This window comes from Triturus cristatus, chromosome 4_1 (genome assembly GCF_964204655.1).
Source record: "Triturus cristatus chromosome 4_1, aTriCri1.1, whole genome shotgun sequence".
In the NCBI taxonomy this organism is placed as follows: domain Eukaryota; kingdom Metazoa; phylum Chordata; class Amphibia; order Caudata; family Salamandridae; genus Triturus; species Triturus cristatus.
This window is the reverse complement of record NC_140585.1, coordinates 130,686,328-130,706,144: the sequence shown is the minus strand read 5'-3', so window position 1 is coordinate 130,706,144 and position 19,817 is coordinate 130,686,328. Positions and strand designations below refer to the sequence as shown.

Genomic DNA, 19,817 nt, shown 5'->3' with positions numbered 1-19,817 from the left:
TGGGGGGGGGAGGGGATTTGTTACAGTTTTTTGTTATGTTAAGTAACCTATAGCTCACACCTGCCAATCTCCACTGGCTGCTGGTTGTATGTGGGCATATGTGTCAAGCTATTGACAACAAAGTAAAAAACAGAGCTGTTTCATAAATCAGGCAGAGAATTTGACCGATTTAAAATCTGTCGATTTACGTTAGATGTTCTGCTACCATCTGTCTCTTAATGACTCTCTAAATTAGGATCTAGTGAAAATAATGCCCTACATTGACTATTGATCATGACTCTTCCTGGAGTTCTCTTCTACTATTTTTTTTTATTGCCTTGAAGTCCACCACCAATTTGACTGGATAAGGCAGTTAAGCTGTTGCAGTTAGACCAACATACTGGGGCACATCAATAACTTGAATCACATCACCTGGCTCAGACCTCTGTGGTCATATATTTATCTACACAGAGAGAGCTGGGAAGAAGGTTGGAAGAGTAAGCAGTGAGAAGCAGTCTTCCTAGGAGGGAGGTCAGCTGGGGTTATTTTGAGCAGTATATGCATCAAGGTGTGGTTCCCAGAGAAAACAGTGCTACCACCTGTATTGCTGCACCCTGCGAAGTGTTGAGTATTTCCATGCACCACCAGCGGTGTAATGTGTTCATGTGACAGTCTGGCCCCTCTCCTCAGGCCTACATGTTAAAGGCCTCCGAAATATCTGAAGTCGCAGCAAAGAACTAAGCAAATTCCCTTGTTCCCTGCCCCCGAAAGCCCTTCCAGTGTGAGTTTATTTCAAATGGAAATCACGTGACTTCTAGCAAGTGTCTGTGAGATTTCGCCAGAAAGATGTGACCCATGCCATTTTGACTGGGTGGATATAAATAACACGGCCCAGTCACGAGGCCGATACTCATCTTCAGTACACTGTAACTAGTGGAGCCTCCCGCTTGCAGCACTGGGACTTACCTGCTAGAAATCAGCTCAGGAGGCGGCTGCCTCTGAGAACTTGCATCGGTCTGGACTCGCTTTTCTCCGTGACCTTGTCTCCAGCCAACTGGACAACCTGGAAACGAGAAAACAGAGACAAGGTTAACAGCGCTGCAACAGGTTAGTCCACTTACCAGGAACTTTAGGACTAAGCCTTGCAGTGCAAACTGGACTTTTAGTTATGCTAATCCTAACCAATCCTTCGGCGAAAGAAATCCCTAATTTCTAATTCAAGGGCTTAGAAAGAGTGCACATTGAACCTAGTTGTGATGCACATAGCCTCATATTCTTAATCCTTCATGAATACCTAGAAGAATTTTACGGTGAATTGGCAATGTACTGTACTAACATGTATGAATGTTTTGACAATGCTGCATAACTTAATAAATTACTGAGTTTGCTTTAATGAATGTGTTTGCTTTGAACTGCAGATTAATGTGCACCCTGAGGATAAGTGTGCAATACACTTAAACCTCAACACCCGAAGAGAAGATGCCTGTTTTTCTCTTTTCATCCCAATCCCCCTTCCCTTGTAGGGCAGTTGCCAGTCCCTAGTGGTCAATACATGTTGACACCTGTCCACGAAGGGAGTGGGCGGGTATTCATCGTTCCTGCGGTGGACAAGAATAAGCAGGTGGCGAGTGTTCAGCCTGACAAACAGCAATTTGTAGGGCTACAATTACCTCTTTAATGATTTACCTTATTAGGGCCAGAGATTGTCCTCATCAGAATGCCTTCAATCATTTTGAAATCTTAACATGGATACAACCAACTAACCATAAAACAATAAAATAGTCTACACATTATTTATAGGTCATTCTAGCTATATATCACCCAATCTAAAACTTTTAACTCCTGACCTTTATCAAGAGATCAAAAGCTTTGGTCTTTCGACCACTGCACATAAAGAATAAGATCTTTAAAAACTAGCTCCTGATAGAGCCCATCCCACCCAAAGTGGAGTGCGACCTGATAATGAAACATGCCTTCTTGGTGGGTGAGGGTCAGAGCATCTGATAAGGATAAGCCCTAGACCTACTGAGATAAATCAATATTGGGATAACTGTAGCCCTACAAATAAATGGGCTGCAACAACCGAGGCACTCCAGACTGTGTGGGGGATTAGCTGATCCAGTAGGCGTTGCTGCATTTTCCCACCAGGAGATGGCCGGGCTGCAACCATTGGTCCCCGTAGCCCTTAAAAGGGCTGAGACACTCCAGCAGTACAGGACGCAACAACCAAGGTACTCCAGGCTGTGTGGGGGACGACCAGATCCAGACGGCTTTCCTGAGTTTTCTGCCAGGAGGCGGCCGGGCAGCAACCACTAGGTCCCTGTAGCCCTTAAAACGGCTGAGACACTGCCGCAGCGTGGGGTGCCACAACAGAGGCACTCCAGGCTGTGTTGGGGTACTACCTGACCTAGCAGTCTTAGCCACATTTTTCCACCAAGGGCAGAGACACTAGCACAGGACACAGGCAGGCAAGCCCTGGCCAAGGGCACGTCCATCAGCGCCCATAGGAGGATGAGCCGGGCCATGCCTCTTGATGCAAAGGCCTACCTCCCAATCATTTGATCCAGTCATCAAAGAACAATTGGTAAGCAAAGGCCAGTGTCATAGCTGCTAATACCAATGAAAACAGGGGGGATGGCTCAATTACTACCTACTTGACCACTGATATGCCGGTGATTTACTCAGATCGAGTCTGTGGAGGAGAGGAGAGGCTGGGGGGTGCCAGGAAATCCTTGTCACTTTACTCCTGTGACGAGCAGACTGTTACCTCGTCAAAACCCAACCCAGGTGGAACTGCTACTCATAAAGTAGAGGGTCATGTTAATGGGCCTACGGATATCACCCCGACCCGCAGAGCTGCTGTGTGCTGGTGAGGGGGGTGGGGATCGAATATCATTACAGTGTTGTTGGGCCTCAGCTCCATATTGGAAAAGCTCACACTCTGACATTATAGCCTCCACGCCAAGCAAAAAGAAAAATCTGTTTTGCGGTCGGTACGTGTGATGAAAAATAGTTGGAAGAACCACACTGAACCAGAAGAGCCTGCAAGCAAGGGAGGAGGGGCCCGGAGCCTAGGGGGCAATTTGTAGTGCATGTGGGCGAGGCAAATACAGCAAGCACCCAGAAGATATTCATCATCTAGAAGGAGTACTTGATAAATTATTGGCTGGGGCACCCACAGTAACACTTGCATACTTCTACAACAATCATTTTTGATAGCGGTGATGTACAAATAATAGAGTCACTTGCATGTACCCTGGCTGTGGTTTTATAAGGTTGGAAAGAAGATTATGTAATATTATTGGGGGGCGATTTCAACTTTAGGCTTTGCCCAATTGCCGATGACAATTCCTGTGGTTTAGTGGATAATGATTTCTCTAATCTTTCAAACCCGGTCCATAAACCATGTGGGGACAAACTGAATAGGTTTTTGAAGACTTACAATCTCCTCCTTTGTACCGATTTAGTTGCAAGCAAAGCTTTACATCTGGTACATACACAGAAAGAGGTAAAGGGTCCACAATCTATTTTACCGCAATATCCAAGACACAGGTTAGGAAGGTCTGCAGTTTCCAGATCCTGAACAGTGTTATCAGTCAATCAATCAATCAATCAGCGGTTTGTGCAGCTACTCACTCGTGAGGGTCTCAAGGCGCTGATACGGGGGGGGGGCTGCTGATCTGTCTGGGTGAGAAGGTTCAGTCAAAGAGCCAGATCTTGATGTCCTTCCTGAACTGTGTCAATGACGCAACTTGCCTGAGGTGGAGGCAGCAATTACTATTTACAAAGCCAGACCCGGATCAATTTCCTCCCTTGTAGTATTCCTCCCATTATAGTGCATAAAGAATTAGGATTACACTACTTGGGAGATGCTGTGAATCTGGCCTCTACTGACACAATCAGTGATCAGCAATTCCTTGAACCTGGCTTTGGAACACAAAATTAAATGGCTTATGTATATAAAAAATGAACTCCGATCCATTGATAGGCCTGAGCTGTTCGCAAATCCGTTGTCTATGGACCGTCGGGTCAGACCTCTGGTAATAAGAGAACTGCTAAATCAGATTATTGGAAAGAGGCGGGAGGATGAACTAAGTAAAGGATTGGTGATGGTATACCTCCCTTTATGGAACATTGAGCCATGATTGTTAAAGGTTCCAGGACACCAGAGATATTACTTGTTAAGGTTCAGACTTGGTCTTGCCTGTTTCTTGGAAGTCCTTCTCCTCTAATGTGCTTACTGCGAAAGATCTGGCACCCTGCCCATGCAACTCAACGAGGCTTCAATCGCAACTACAGGTGATCTTCTTTTGTGACCTGTATAAGGAACTGATTACTGGGACGTTATTACCTCTTTTGAGAATTTTAAACATTAGAAAGTGTAATGAGGCATGGGCGTATTTACAACTGCTCCAAGTATGTGTAACAGTGTATAGATTTTTCTCCACAGTTGTCAAATGCAGGAGTATAGTTGGGAAATAATGATGATATCACGGATGAAAGTCTCCTTTTAATTCAAGTTAAGAAGGAAAGTTTTATGGATTTGTAATATATGTTTTTTTTTAATTTTCTTGCATTTAGGCATTTTACATTCTGTCTGTATGACAAGCCATCTGTTTATATTGTCACATTGATAGTGCCAAGAGGTTCTGGTGTATTTACAACTGCTCCAGACTGACTAAGTATGTCTAACTGTGTTTAGTAGCATTTGTTTGGACTAATGAGGACATAATTTCTTTTACTGAGATTTAAGGGGGAGGTTTTATCCCATTTTGTGCACCAAGACACTTTAGTGACTGCCCAATAAATTATCCATACATCTTTGCATGGCTGTATTATTTGTATATAGATAATGTATCTAATAAGCTTTTTAATGTATTTATGTGTGCTTTTATGGTTTGTCTCAAACTGAATAAAGTGTTTTTGAAGTGAGTGATTTTTTCTGGAACACCACACCGTGTTGGGTACACTTATGACTTAGGAGGAAGTGTGACAGACCAATTTAATCTTCTCTTTCCCTTGATTTTACGGGTTATTCCCAGGGATATACTAATTTGACTTACCAGATGTAAGAACTGCTGGGTCGGGCAGCCCAGAAGATTCACTGATCGAACCTCTGGCATATGACTGCGCTGGTGGTGTGTGGTGAAAAGGCTGTGGTGTTCTGCAGCTGTAAAAGAAACACAATCAGTTAATTCAGGGATAGATAAACACATGCTTGACGGACAGATCATACTTCATGTTTGGTCATTAAATTAAAACAAGGAAAGATCTCAGCACCAGAAGAGGAACATCTGGATTGCTGTCATTGGGCACACGCAGTAATGGACGGACATATGTGGTAGACCACTCGCCACAGGGAGGAAATCTTGTGAGGAGCCAGATATTTCTCAAGAGGATAAGCCTCTTGCAAAACTTTGTGGCAGTGACTTTTTAGGAATAGCTACAAAACTAAAGCACTTCTGGAATTGATCAAGAAACCAGTGTGTGCTTAAAACAGTTGAACTCTGGAAATGTACAGCCACATGAAAGGGTATTTGAGCCAGTGAGCCTGGGGACTTAAAAAGTTAGAAACCACAATAATGCTGTTGCACAGACAGCACAAGAAGTGTGAAGAGACGATAGGCCGTGGGCCTCGCAGGAAGGGGCAAGATATATATACAATACCGGCAGCACAATCTTGAAATGTTTTTATTTATACCCCCTCCCTGAAAAAATCTTGAAATGTTTTCAATTATGTCCCACCCCGCCCCCGAAAAAAAAACTGCAGACCCTTAGCAAGAGGCCAGTGAGAAATGCCAGACCTGTGACCTGCAGGAATCAGAGACATCATCTTTGTAAAAATAGAGCTGTCAGGTACAGGAGCTGGAAAAGGTCCTGACACGAGCAGACAGATGTAGACACTCTCCAGTACACTCCACCTGGGTACATCCAGGCAGTAGCTGTCAGGTACAGGAACTGGAACAAGTGCTGAACAGGACACCTGAAAACGCTCTGAAGGACACTCCACCTAGGTACTCTCAGGCAGAAGGTGTGAAACAGCTGAACACACCTAGCTGGTGAGACCTTTTCTTTGTGTCTACTACGCCACAACTGAATAACCAAGTTAAAGCATGAAACCCTGTGAAATTATACAGTATACACTATTTTTTTAAAGCGATGTTACATTCCAGAAAGAGAGGGCAAAGTTTCGCTCATACCATTGCCACTCCCAAAATTAAAAATGTTCTTTGCATAGAGGACTATCCTTTATTATAACCCTCTTATAACCCTCTTTTTAATAATGCACAAGGTGTGGGTGATATGGAGTTGGGGTACTAATTGTACAATTGTGTTGTGTTTGATGCCCATATATGGTTTTGATGAAAAATATATATGTGCTTTTTATATATTATGTTGCAGCACTGAAGGAGATCTTTATATGAACGAAATGCTTTGGCTGAGGCTGTAAAGATTGCTTTATGGATACAGAATAAAGGATGTTAGAGCAAAAATAAAGAAGCTATAAGAATAAAAACATTTTAATTTTGGACTTCTTTTGGGTGTACCGCCAACTTTGTGTGATTTTACATTGATCTGCTTTTGCAGTAATATCATATAGCGGCTGATACTAAGGATTGTGTGTACCCAACGTACGACTGGGGAACTTTGTGGGAGTTGTGATCCAGTTTGTGTGGCCGCTGATCGCTTTTCCTTTGAGTAATTGACTCTTGAGAGGCAGTGAAGTAGTAAAGTCAAGCAGTTAAAGCATTCTTTGGCACAGGTTAGAAATCAGACACAGCAAAACATAGTAAAACACACACAATAAGGCCCATGTCCAACCAGAACTACAACTTCGAAGACAAATAGGACTTTCATCAACTAGTACAAAAAAGGAGCAGCTAGAAATATACTGGAGGTGCTGCAACACCTTGGGCAGTGATACAAAAAACAAAAATGTACCACTTATTGAGTTTATGTACATAAGAGTTAGCGTTTTGAAATTAGATTGAATTCTTTGACTAATGTTAACCTGAGGCATAGTTCTCAGATGTTCTCAGAACTCTTCGGGACTCAGTAGATCTTTCTACAATGTTTGGGGGAAAAACTAGTCAAAGTAAAGTGGTGCATAGTAAAAAGTGACCTACTCATTGGGTGGAGTCCCTGCTACTGGTTTTTCAATTATGAATAATCCAAAATCCAAAAACCATTTAAGCAACTCAAGGGTTCCACCCAAGTAATCTACATGTGTTTTATGTTGCCAAAAGTCTCGGTGTCCCATCAGAAAGCTGTATATGGTCGTATACCGATGTTTACTGCTGTTAATGCCTCCGCTGATACCGGACAGCTATCCACAAGAGGATCCCTGCCAGGTTTAAATGTTTTTAACACAGTGTCGTTCTTGATCAGTCATGCATAGTTTTACACACTAGTAAATGGAGCGTAAACACTTGAGTGGGAGGAGCAAGATGTAGTTGGCCTTGACAATTTCTGGATGACCACAACTTAGTGAGAATGTGAGCATTTCGCAAACTTCATGACCCTTTCCTACACTGGAAATCGTTGGCGATTTACTTCAGCAAAATGCTGGATTAACCCTTCCAGGGTGGAAAGAGAAATGGATCACCAACCAAACTTGGTAGCATGTCGGAGGGGTTTCTCCAGGAGAACCTGGTGAGATGACAAATAATCACTGGCAAATGGCATGCCACACATTTGTGGAAGGGTATGGAGTTGCTGAGGTATGTGAGGGCCAATGTTGTGGAAGGCTTTATGTGTGTGCATGAGGAGTTTGAAGAGCGATCGTTAGATGACTGCGAGCCAGGGGAGTTATTTTAGGTGTCGGGTGATGTGGATGAAGGGAGGTGAGTTGACAGCGAGTCTGGCCACTGAGTTTTTTATGGTCCCGTTGACTTGTGCTTTGTCTGTCTGTTTCAAACCCACTAGTCTGTCATTGGTCAGAGAAATGACACTTTGCAGAAGAGAACTACTTCTGTCTTGTCTGTTTTGAGCATGAGGCAGTTACTTTTCATCCATATGGCGACTTCCGTCATGCATGTGGAAAAACTGATCTGGTTGTTCGGAATGTTTTAAAGAGGGAAAGTATGAGCTGCGTATCAGCAGCATAAGATATGGTGAGGACTTCATGCAAACAAATGATGTTGGTGAGTGGGGCAATGTAGGCGTTGAACAGGTTGTGGTTGAGCAAAGATCCTTGAGGAACTCTGCAGATGAGGATGCTGTCTTCTGAGATGAAGGGAGCCAGGCTGAAGGACTGGATGTAGCCTGTAAGAAAGGAGTAGAGCCAGCATATCGCAGGTCCTTGGATGCTGATTTTGTGCAGTTGTTAGATGAGGATGGATTGGGAGACTGTGTCGATGGCTGCGGATATTTCCAGTACAAGGAGGGCAGCGGTGTTTCCTCTGTTGTATATGGTCTATGGTGGCGAAGAGGGCAGTCTTGCTTGTGTCTGAATCAAGACTGAGAAGGTGGTTGAGAGGGTCAAGTCATTGAGGTTGGTGGCTAGACGTTTGTTTATTGTCTTTTCCATAACTTTCCCTGGGTATTTTAGCAGCGACATGGGTCAATAATCAGTGAGTGTCTTTGGGTCAGCTGAGAGTTTTTTGAGGAATTGTAGCGTGTTTGCAAGCATCAGGGAAAGTGGCTGAGTTGATAGAGGCATTCAGGATTGGGGAGTTCACTGTGCAGATCGGGTCCAGTCGTTTGGTGAAGACATAGTTAGGGCAGGGGACTGACGGTGCTCTGGAGTGTATGGACTGCATTTCTATTGTGGTTGCTTGAGTTGTGATGGTGGGTCAGACGGCCTGGGTAGTGCCTGGGAAATTGTTGGTTGGGTGTTGGTTGTGAGTGGGCAAGATGACTGCAAGGGTGGAAGGGTCTCAAAGATGGGGAAATAGCAACACACACCAGGAAAATGGCATGTCACAAAAATGTGTCATGACATATTCACTACACAACCTCAACCGGTCTCACAGTTTGAAGGTACTCATTGGGTGACAATGGCAGTACTGAGTCAGTGCACTCTGCAGAGTCTACTGCAATGTTTTTTTTCTGCCTGTGTCTTGAAAGCTATCAAAATGAGAGGAACCAGGTGTTGTGGACTAGGTCCAGCACACATACTCCCTTATTAAGATAGTTAAATATAGTGGTGTGCAGTTCCTGGGAATAGGAGTTTATTCTACTGACCTGATTACCCTTTCCTCCCTCAGGAACTGAACACCACTATATTTAATTATGTGCCTTGAAAGCTCCAGATCTTTCCAAGCTAGGGAGATGGGGCAATAGTTCTGTTATCAGGACAAGTGGTTGTAGCCAACAGGGCACAACACCAATAAGAAAAGAGTGAAGAGGAAAGATGTGTGTCTCTTTGGGCGGGAAGGGGCTGATATTGGCCCACTAATGGCACCAGCTGATTATGAATTGATCCCTTGTTTCAAATTTGACCCTGAAAACCTGCAAAGAGGGTGCAAGTAATCATCCGCTTAACTCAAAATAAGAAATATTATCTTTTGGATTCTCAAAAACTATGTCCCACTCACTCTAAAGCTGGGTTCTCAGAAACGCATCTGTTTAATAAATGTCAATTAAAGCTCTCGAGGAAGATGTATTTTTGTTTTTGGTAAGATCCAGTATTCCATCCTTGTCACAGCATGGAGGCATTTCTTCTGGCCTTCCCAGACAAGTTTAAAATGACTAATAATGATGGGATTAGTGCTGTTAGAGCTGAGAGCTCCTTTTGACACTAGTGACCGCTTGACATTGCTCGACCGTCCGTTGGCGACAGGTACTGCGGCCTGGACATCCAATGCTTCTGCTCCATTCTGTGTGGGTGCAAGCAGGTTGTTGCTCCTCTGCTCTTCTGTTCAGCAATGTAGGCGACAGTGTATGGAGCAATGCATGGGATGTTCTGTCTCATTCTTTCTCTTTACTTTACATTTGGCACTACTGAGGGGTTATTCCTCTCCTTTAGTTTGGCTGTATTATCCTAAGCCGATGACACGCAGCTGTTTCTAAGGCTAGAACGGGATGCATCAGTCTTCTGGGAATCTGCCTGACACACAATTAAGTCTTGATGACTATTGAAAGTTTAAAGATGAATAGAAATAAAACTGTTCTTTTCACTGGCGGAGCACAGTGAGCCAGAACTTTGGCCTACGCTGTATGTCGCTGTAACAAGTTTATAACCTGGGCATCGCATTTGTCTGTGACTTCTGATTTCATCCTAACATTCAAAAGTTTGGTCTTCTTACATTTCATAATTATGGACCCCTGAAATGATTCTGACATTACTCCCCACTCCTAAAAGAGGAGAAGAGGTGAGAGAATGTATTCTCTACCAAGTAGGTTATCTATCTTGACTTACTGGAGGCTGTGATGTCAAAGACTGCAGCAGATTCAGAATATATCAGTAATGTGGACTCTAGTGCTGCAGAAATGTCATCATGTAGTTTCACTGACATCCAGGCAAAAAAAAAACTTTAAAATCTTCTGTCTTATTCATCAGACCCTTTACAAAGTACAGACATAGTACAACCACCTTGTCAGACACGTTGGTGCCCCACACTTTTACATGGTTTCTGCGATCCAGCCAGCAGACCCCTAAATCATATCCCTAGTTTTATCATATCATATACCTAGATATAGGGGGAGGGCCTTCAGTGAGCTGCTTCAGGAACAATCTGACAATGTCCTTATTCTGCTGACGCGCTGTCCCGTTGACTTGTGCTTTGTCTATCTGTTTCAAACCCACTAGTCTTTCATTGGTCAACTAGTGCCAGGACACTTGTGATCACAGTATGATCGACAGATAAAGCGTTTCATAGTGCAGTAAGATGAAAAGCAGTGAGCAGTGATTTCTAATAGTGCAGGAAGATGCAGTGCAGTGTGCACAGTTTTCTCATAGTGCAGTATGATGCAGTGCAGCATGTACAGATTTCTTCAAAGTGCAGAACAATACAGTGCCGTTTCTCATAGTGTAGCAAGATGCAGTTCAGTGGTACAGGTTCCCCATAGTGGAGTAAGATGCAGAGCAGTGTGCACAGTTTTCTCATAGTGCAGTATGATGCAGTGCATCATGTACAGATTTCTCAGAGTCCAGTAAGATGTGGTGCAGTATGCACAGATTTATCAGTCTAGTAAACAGCACAGCATGCACACATTCTTTACAGTGCAATACAAGGTAGTGCAGTGTGCACATATTTTTTTATAGTGTAATACAATGTGGTGCAGTTTGCAAAGAATCCTCACTGTGTAGTAACATATTTCACATAGTGCAGTAAGGTGCACTGTGCAGTTTCTCATAGTAGAACATGATGCAGTGCTGGGTGCACACATTCATCAAAGTGCTGTAAGATGCAGTGTGGACTGATTCCTCGCAGTGCTGTAAGATGCAGTGCAGCACACAGATTTCTCTTAGTAAAATGCAGTGTAGTGTGCAAATATTCCTCACAGAGCAATGAGATGCAGTGCTCACAGATTCCTCATAGTGCAGTAAAATGGAGTGCTGTGGCACACATTTCTCACAGTGAAGAATGATGCAGTGCAGTATGCACAGATTCCTCACGGTGCAGTAAGATGAGGGGGCACAGATTCCTCAGTGCAGTGCACAGATTCCCTCTTCATCACAAATGATGACAACAAACACCCCCAGGGCCGAAAGGAAAGCCCCGCTCTCTCAGGGCCCCGGATAGAACAGCCCAGCTCATCCAGGTTCATGGCAGAGATTTCCTCCACGACTATTCAGTCTATTTCTACAAACACAGCAGAAGGTGCACACAATTTCCTACCTGACAGAAACCTGTGCATACATTTCCAGACTCTCTCCTCCGGCTGGAGTGGGCCGTGTGCAGATTTGGGGTGGGGGGGGTGTGGGGTCTGAAGATTTAGACAACTGCACACACAGACTGGTGGTCATTCCTCCTCTGCAGCAGGCTGGACACAAAGGGACAAGCAGGAAGTGATTGCAGCATCTGTTGCTGTCTCTACCACCGTTGACCCGGAAGAGGATACCCTGCTCCTTTTCATAAAATGTGCTCAGTGAATTTCCTCAGCATGCAAGGAGAGCCCTCTGGTGGCAGCTGACAGAACCACCACCTTCAGGCATGAATGTTCTTCCCTCAGTTTGTGTCTCACACTTCGGGTCAAAAAGAACGGTGTGTTTTTCAGACTCCATACAAAGAACCCCATTGGGCACTGTTAGAAGGTGGTTCTGACCATCTGAGACGCCCGGATTTTTTGCTTTTTGAACACCTAATTTTTTAGCCTTTACTGTGGGACAGCCTCATAAGCTGGGTCTTACCCACAGTGAACTCATGATGAAAGAGACTGCATGTGGATTTTATCGGGGTTCCCCTGGTGAGAGAAGGCCGCTGCACTGCAGCCAGAGTAAGGGGCACCGGACTGGTTACATGCAGACACGTGTACATGCATGTGCACACGTATCGAGGCTGCGCAGGGGAGATTCCTGTCGTGCGCAGCCCAGGAGCAGCTACAGATAGAATGGTGTGGCAGGACTTATGCAGAGTTGGCTGGTGACATGGAATATGCTTTATACTATGGGAAGACACATGTAAGGGAAAGTCAGTGTGCTTTACTGTTTTCACTGAAGGAACACTCCATTATTCTCCTATGAAGATAGTACCACATGGGGTAGTTTCACTTCCCTAGGGGCTACAAATTCCAGACAATCACCAAAGTACACTGTAAGTTGTGTAAAAAGAAGTATCCTGCTGAGTTCAAAGTCATATCGATACTGCTTATGGGTCATCCAGAAATTTCATATTCCTCTGACTCAGCTTATAACCAGAGCATGGCTGGGTGTGACCCTGCCAGGCTGGCTTAATGACCTTCCTCCCCAAGCTGTAGCATCAGTCTCCCCCCTTTGTTGCAAGAGGTGCAGGGGGAGCTGCAGGCTCCCCCAGTATGAAGATGAAAAGTCCCACCCTCAGTCTCTGGGGGACTTACAAGAAAGAACCCCTCAAGGGTAAAATCAACGCTGGAACTTTTGTTCTGCACCTGGGTGCTGAAGCTTGAGACTTTACTGGAGAGTATAAGGTTAAACCTGGATGGTCCCTGAAGGTACACCCCCTAGAAGTGGAAAGGTGAAATTGCACAGTGGTGCATTTCCATGATATTGTTTATTTTTGGGACTGGAAGTCACATGTGAATAATGTGAAAGCATAAGCAAAGTGGGGTTAAGTTGCTGGTCATTCCTGCTAGAGTGTCTGGCTGTACATGCTTAATCCTGAGATCATAACTGTGATGCCTTTTAGGGGCTTTTATTGCAATGCATTATACCTGTTATCAGATATGGTAAGTACTGCCGTTCCAAGTGATGCCCAAACATGAATTCTTGCTACTTCGTTAGGTGAAGAACATCCCAGACTGTTAGCCCCTAAGATGTAGAGGTGTATACTGTATGGTCAGTATGAGATGCACAGTCAGGGTTATGTGTCACCATGGCAGGTGTGCCCATTTTAAATGCTTGTTGAGATAATGGGGTGGGTTGCTACTGGGATGGTGCCAGTGGGCAAGGCCCTCACTCCAGGTTAGGGTCAACCTACTGCATTAGGGGGCAAGATGATGTGCATACATGGGAGTGGTGGTACTAGACCCCACTCCCCTGCGGGAGGAGTAGAAATGCTATGCAATGTCACAAAGCAATTCTAACAGCTTATGTATATTTGTAAATTGTTGCATAGTATTGAGTAGTGTGTATGTTTAATAAATGTACTCTTCCTTTTATAAAGCGAAGTACAGACTGGACAATCAGTTATTGAGTTTTTATTCTGCGTACTAGTAAATGGCGATTAATAGCCCACACCACCTCCCTTGAGTAAGCCTTGGACTGCTCTGCAACGCTACCCTCTGAGAGTCAAGCACTACCATGGGGTGTTTGGCTCTCAGTGAAGGACAAATGTAGTCATGTTGTTTGTACAGGCCTCACAGATACTGCCTTGTTTCCCAACAGGTGCTTTATGCAACATTTTGTATTTTGGGGGATTTGCATTGCATTCCTTTGTAGTTGCTGTAGAAAAATATTAACATCTTCACTTCATCATACATGTTAATCAATTCAATAATATTTATTGAAACTATACAGATCATAAAAGAGAAATACACATAAATACCAATATTATTATTAAAAAACACTATTACTGTGATAATTCATTTTAAAAAACATGGTTTATACATCGGAGATGATAAAAACACTCAAAAACCAGTGCATTAAAAATATACATATGTATAAAAAAAATAATTAACACTGAGCTGCTTTAATTGCCAAGTGCTAATTAACATTAATTATACACTCTAATCTATAATTACTTTTCTTAACTGGATAGCACGTTTGAGAAAAGCACAGACTTGAAAACAGACCTCGGATGTACTTAAGAATTGTAAATAAAGATGAGCTACTCTGCATTGGTACACTCCTATTTTTCTCAGCCGCGGTTTTAAAAAGTGCTTACGTGGAAGATTATATAGACTAAAAAAAGAACATGAAGTGCAACAGAGTTTTCTCAGACTGATTATCGCAAGGGCAGTACACAATAATATTCCCATCTATATCCAACACTCTTTGAGGGACCAATATATAGTACCTGCCCTGAAGCGAAAGAGAAGTGAGCTCTCCCATTGAGTAAAATCTAGAGTTAAAAACAAGGTAGGTTCTCCGGGCGCCAAAGATCGGTAATAAGTAGAAAATATGCTTTTTAATTAATTCATTTTTCAGTCTTGAATTCTCACAATACTCCATAAATGTTGCTTTCACAATGTTCTTGTCTGTTTTAACAATACTTGAGTGCTCCATGAAATGGGGAGACAGATCCAACATAACAAAAGTATCACAAATATATCGTAACCATGGGATTAAAAAGGCCCTGTCCTGATTAAGACATTCGCAAATGATGTCCCTACAAAGAGTAGCTGCTGGATTTGACCAAATACTAACTCACAGTAAAAGAGGAGACAGCTGGACCCTGTCTTGTATGAATAAACCCAGTATTTGTAGAGCGCAATCTAATCAACCGTAGGGGTCTCAAGGCGCTGGGGCCATCGGGGAGATTAAGTGAGCTTTAACGCAGAGTCATACGATGCTGAGCTGATCTGCCTCTGGTGATGGGGATCCAACCGTGAGCACCGTGCTCCGGAGTCAGCCGCCCTGGCAGCTATGCCATACCTCTCCCATTCCTTGCCTCAGTTCTGAGTGGATAATAAAACTCGAGTTTGATGATGGTAGGAGTAGCAATCTAAGTAGAAAATTATTCTCATCAGTCTGTATTGAGCAGCTTTTTGGAATACCCCATATTCCTGCTTCATGTGGGGCAGCACTAACACACTGAGCATTGAACACCTTTAGGGGCTGGGTTTACTGTCCCTCAATACAAGATCAGGTTAGATTACAAACTGCTCCAGCAGTTCTACAAAGTTTGAGAGTTGGATTATTAATATGCGGGTGCCAAGATCCTAAAGAGCTAAAATTCAAACCTAAATAACAAAAATTATCAACACTCGTCAATGCTTGGCGCTTAACCCCTTCTGTGCCCATGACGAGATAGTCTCGTCATGGAGCGCGGTTGCGCTGTGCCCATGACGAGACTATCTCGTCATGGACCCCGCCCGCTAATGAAAGGGCCGGCACAGGAGGGGGAAAGGGCGGGGCACTCAAGGGGTTAATTATTTATGATCCTTTTAAATCTTTTTTCCCTGGGCCACAGGATATAATATGTGATTTTGTATAATTAGCAGTTAAATCAAGGTCCTGCATAAAGACAGCAAAACGATCCACTAGTCCCCTCTGAGTGTTTGGTGTGAGAGCTATAAGAACGGCATCATCCGCATAGAACAAGACAGGCACAGGAGTGGCAGCCATTCTCGGAGTGTCTGTTTTTCCACTGAAACTAGTTGTTCGGATAACTTATTAATGTAAAGAATAAGCAGCAGGGGTGCCAATATACACCCTTGCCGTACTCCACTCTTCAGTTGGACTGAAGGTGAAAGTTTGCCAGAAACATTTATCAGTACTCTAGCTGACAAATATGCATGCAGGTTCACTTCAAGAAAGTTCACTATAGAGCGTTCCACTCCTAAATCCAACCGCATTAGCCACAGTTTGGTCCTATTCAGAGAATCAAATGCAGTGGCTAGATCCATGAAGGGCAAAAAGATGGGAGACTGCCTAGCATATATATACTTACTAATAATCAAGTTTAGATTTAAATACTGCTCATTGGTTCCTTAATTGGGCCTAATTCCAAATTGAAATGGTGAGAGGAAACCATTTTCGCCGGCCCACTTAACTAGGCCGTAGTATATCACTCTACCTATGACTTTAATGATGCTGACTATTAGAGATATAGGACATACGATCACCTTTTTAAAAAATGGGCACTATTGTCAATAATCCCATAGATTGGGGAATATCAGAAGCTAGACACTTACTAAAAACTTTGACGATCATAGGGCTCCATAGATCAGGTAAACATTTCAACAGGTCAATAGGGACACAATCTGGTCCAGGGGCCTTCCACCTGTGCTATGCTGTATGGCCAAATCCACTTTATGCTTAGATTTATGAGCTGGCTGGAAATTCTGTAATCTTGAATGTAATAGGGCAGACAAGGTTGGTTCTTTCTTGATATAATAAATAGAAGTAAAATGGGATAACCAACCTGTCCCAGAAATACTATTGAGCATCAGAGGGTTGGGGGAAGAAGTCCTAGTTCTTGTCCGTTTCACGAGAGCCCAAAAATGCTTGCTATCCTTCCCAGGTACCTAAAGAAACGCAATTGATGGACAGAATGCAGAACAAATAAAAACATTCACCCCCAGTGAAGAGATCTGGGTTAAATCCATCATTATTTTGCTCACCATGCCACCCAAGTTTGGACCTGGCCATATGCAAATCAGTCTTGACCCTGTGCATCATGGACACAGTCAAGCCAGAGCTGCCAAGCCAGGTCCTCACTGTGCCGGAAACAAGCATCCTAAGACAGGATTTAGGGTTTCACCCTCATCAGCCAGGATAGCATGAATCCAGTGGCACAGTGAGCCCCGGACCCACGTCTGGGCATACCTGGTGCACCTAGGGCGAGAAAGCAAATGAAACACAATTGAGGGACATTCCCTTGTGTTTTCTTTGTTCGACCTAAGTTGGCAGCGTATGCCCAGACGTGGGTCCCTTGCTCACTTTGCCACTGGATTCAAGCTAGCCTGGCTGATGAAGGGTGTTACCCAGAAACCGGTCCCAGAATGCTTCAGGGAAGACCTGGCTTGGCAGTTCGGGCTGGACTTTTCCCATGAGGCACAGGGTCAAGACTGAGGTCATTTGGCCAACAGCAGACAGACTGACGTTGTTGTGCTGCCCGCGTAGTGGATCGTCACACGCTTTGAGGACTGCTATTATTGAAGGATTCGTCTTCATTGAAAAATACTCGATTCTATAGATGGGCTTCATACCATATGTAGGTACAGACCAGCATATTGAACATTCGTGATTCACAGGTCAGCGCGACAGCACGGATTGTGATTAACACCAACTCCAGAGTTCCTCATCACTGTCTTTATACACATCTCTGTGTATCATCAACACAGTAACAGTGCTCAGCTACCCAGAGTGCCAACCTTCACTCTCACTTGGGTACCCAGCTGGGTGTCCTTGTGAGTATATAGTTTTCCTTTTTCTCCGTCACCCACTGTTGGCACGTACACCTCGCGCGGCTGCACATTCTACCCGTCAGATGTCCCTAAATCCATAGGTCCTGAGGAGACCCCCTAGATCACGCATAGGGTCGAAACGTCGTCGACAACAAAAGAAAGCGAACCATTAACAGTGCGTATTATTGAATATAGCTGCTGTATATTGTGTATTGAGTTGCTAAATGGTCGACTTTTTTGAATACCTTGTAAAATACTGTCACAATTATGTCACCAATATTTTAGGTTCCTGTTTCTCACTGGGGACACTACGCACATTTTTCTTTTTCATTGTATATAGAACTTTGTTTGTAAAATATAAAATATGATTGTATCAAACTAAAACCATAGGAGCATGTGGTTTATTTGCCCTCTGACATCATTTTAACCCTTCCATTGCGATTATGCACCTTATCATCTTTATGGGATTCTATTATTCCAAAGGAACCACTGTTTCTGACAATAATTTACCCACCCAGGTTCCTTAGTGAGTTGAGTTCCCTTGTTCTTTTCTGGACTGTTCCCATGAGGCACAGGGAAAAAGACTGATTTGCACATAGCTGGGTCTGAACTGAGGTGGTGAGGTGAGCTAAAGAATTATGATGGATTCAACCCAGATCTGTGACTCGGGGTGAGTGTCTGAAAAGGTTCAGCGCTCCATCCATCATCTCCTTGTGCTTTCTTTGTTTGCCCTAAGTTGGCAGGGTATGCCCAGATATGGGTTCCTTGCTCACTTTTCCACTGGATTCAAGCTAGCCTGGCTGATGAAGGGTCTTACCCAGAAACCGGTCCCAGGATGCTTGTTTCCGGTTCAGGGAAGACCTGGCTTGGCAGTTTAGACTGGACTGTTCCCATGAGGCACAGGGTCGAGACTATTTGCATATAGCTGGGTCTGAACTGAGGTGGCGCAATGAGCTAAAGAATGATGATAGATTCTGTAGAGATGAGGTGGTCTAGTGGTTGGTGTGGGCGGAGCAGAGTGGGTGGAGGAACGGAGGTATGGCCGGAGACAGGAAAGGGCGGGGAAAGGGGATGGACAGGTAGTCGAGTGCAGGGCAAGCTGGTGTAAGGACGAGAGAATAAAGTGTCCTGATAGAACCCTCTGTGTCTGTCCTTATTGGTGCCCTTAGGACATGACAGCTGGCGACGAGGATGGGATGGAGCTAGCTGCTCTCCCCGGAACACCAGCACACTAGCGAGTCCGGTGAAGGGCTGGTCAAGAAAACCAGTGGAAGCGCCACCACTCGCGACACACCCGAAGCGTGTGGAAGCCCGCAACAAGAAAAGAACAGGAGCGCGAGGCGCGCCCTGCCTGAGGAGAAGCCGGCACCAGGAACGGCAGAAAGGGAAGCGACGACGCTGACACGCGCGTCCCCCGAGGCAGATTGGAGCAGTGAGCGCGAAGAGAAACCCGTCGTCGAGAGACCCCGCCCGCCTACCTGCTGCCGAACAGTGAGTGAAGAGGATGATGAGAGGGGCCGCCTGAGCAGCGCGTAGTCCTGAAATGAATGGAGTGAGAGCCCGGCACCACGTGGGATGCCTACGCGCGTTATTCAACCGGCGGCCATCTTGAAGTCAGGCGAACTTTCAGACGCCCCATGCAAATAGACCCGGGCGGCCATTTTGAAGTCAGGCAAAGCTGAAATTTAAACAAGCACAGGCCAATACAAAAAAAAAGTGAAAAAACAGTGTGAGAAGAAGAGGAAGAAACAAGGAACATACCTGAGACTAGTTTACAAGATTCCACGTAGGAGTCCCTGGGCCTGCATTGCGCCGACGCTGCGCACATCGCACGTGCACCACGATGTCGAACCACGGATCCCCTGCTCGTTCTCCGGCGCGCCAGGATGCGAAGCCGATCATCATGGGGCTGTCGCACCTGCGCCCCCCAGAACCCTTGGCGCTTGTGGTTGGGAGCAGCATGGGCCCTCGCTGGGAAGAGTGGATTGAGGACTTTGAGGACTACATTAAGGGCTCGAAGGTGATAGGGGACGAAGATCAAATGATCGCACTTCGGAACCTCGTGGGCAAGGACATCAGCAAGATGATTAAGGAACTTCCTGCCGCAGACGCGGGAACGTATGCAAACGTGCGTGCAGCACTGGATCGGAAGTTTGTGCACAAGAAGAACGTAGATTACGAAC

General features: G+C 44.6%; 1 protein-coding gene across 4 annotated transcripts in view; it reads right to left on the bottom strand.

Annotated features, from left to right (window-relative positions):
* LOC146847641 (uncharacterized) overlaps positions 1 to 19,817 on the bottom strand; it is a 62,135-nt gene that overhangs the window by 21,586 nt on the left and 20,732 nt on the right. For 2 of the 4 annotated variants that reach the window (XM_085651778.1, XM_085651779.1), the window contains exons 2-3: positions 5,043 to 5,149; positions 946 to 1,042 (exon numbers count right to left, since the gene is read on the bottom strand). In XM_085651778.1, the coding sequence (XP_085507904.1) occupies positions 946 to 1,042; positions 5,043 to 5,149 (204 nt within the window). Of the gene's footprint in view, positions 1 to 945; positions 1,043 to 5,042; positions 5,150 to 11,765; positions 11,954 to 19,817 lie in introns of those variants that run through there. The other 2 variants (XM_085651781.1, XM_085651780.1) reach the window with 2 other exon arrangements.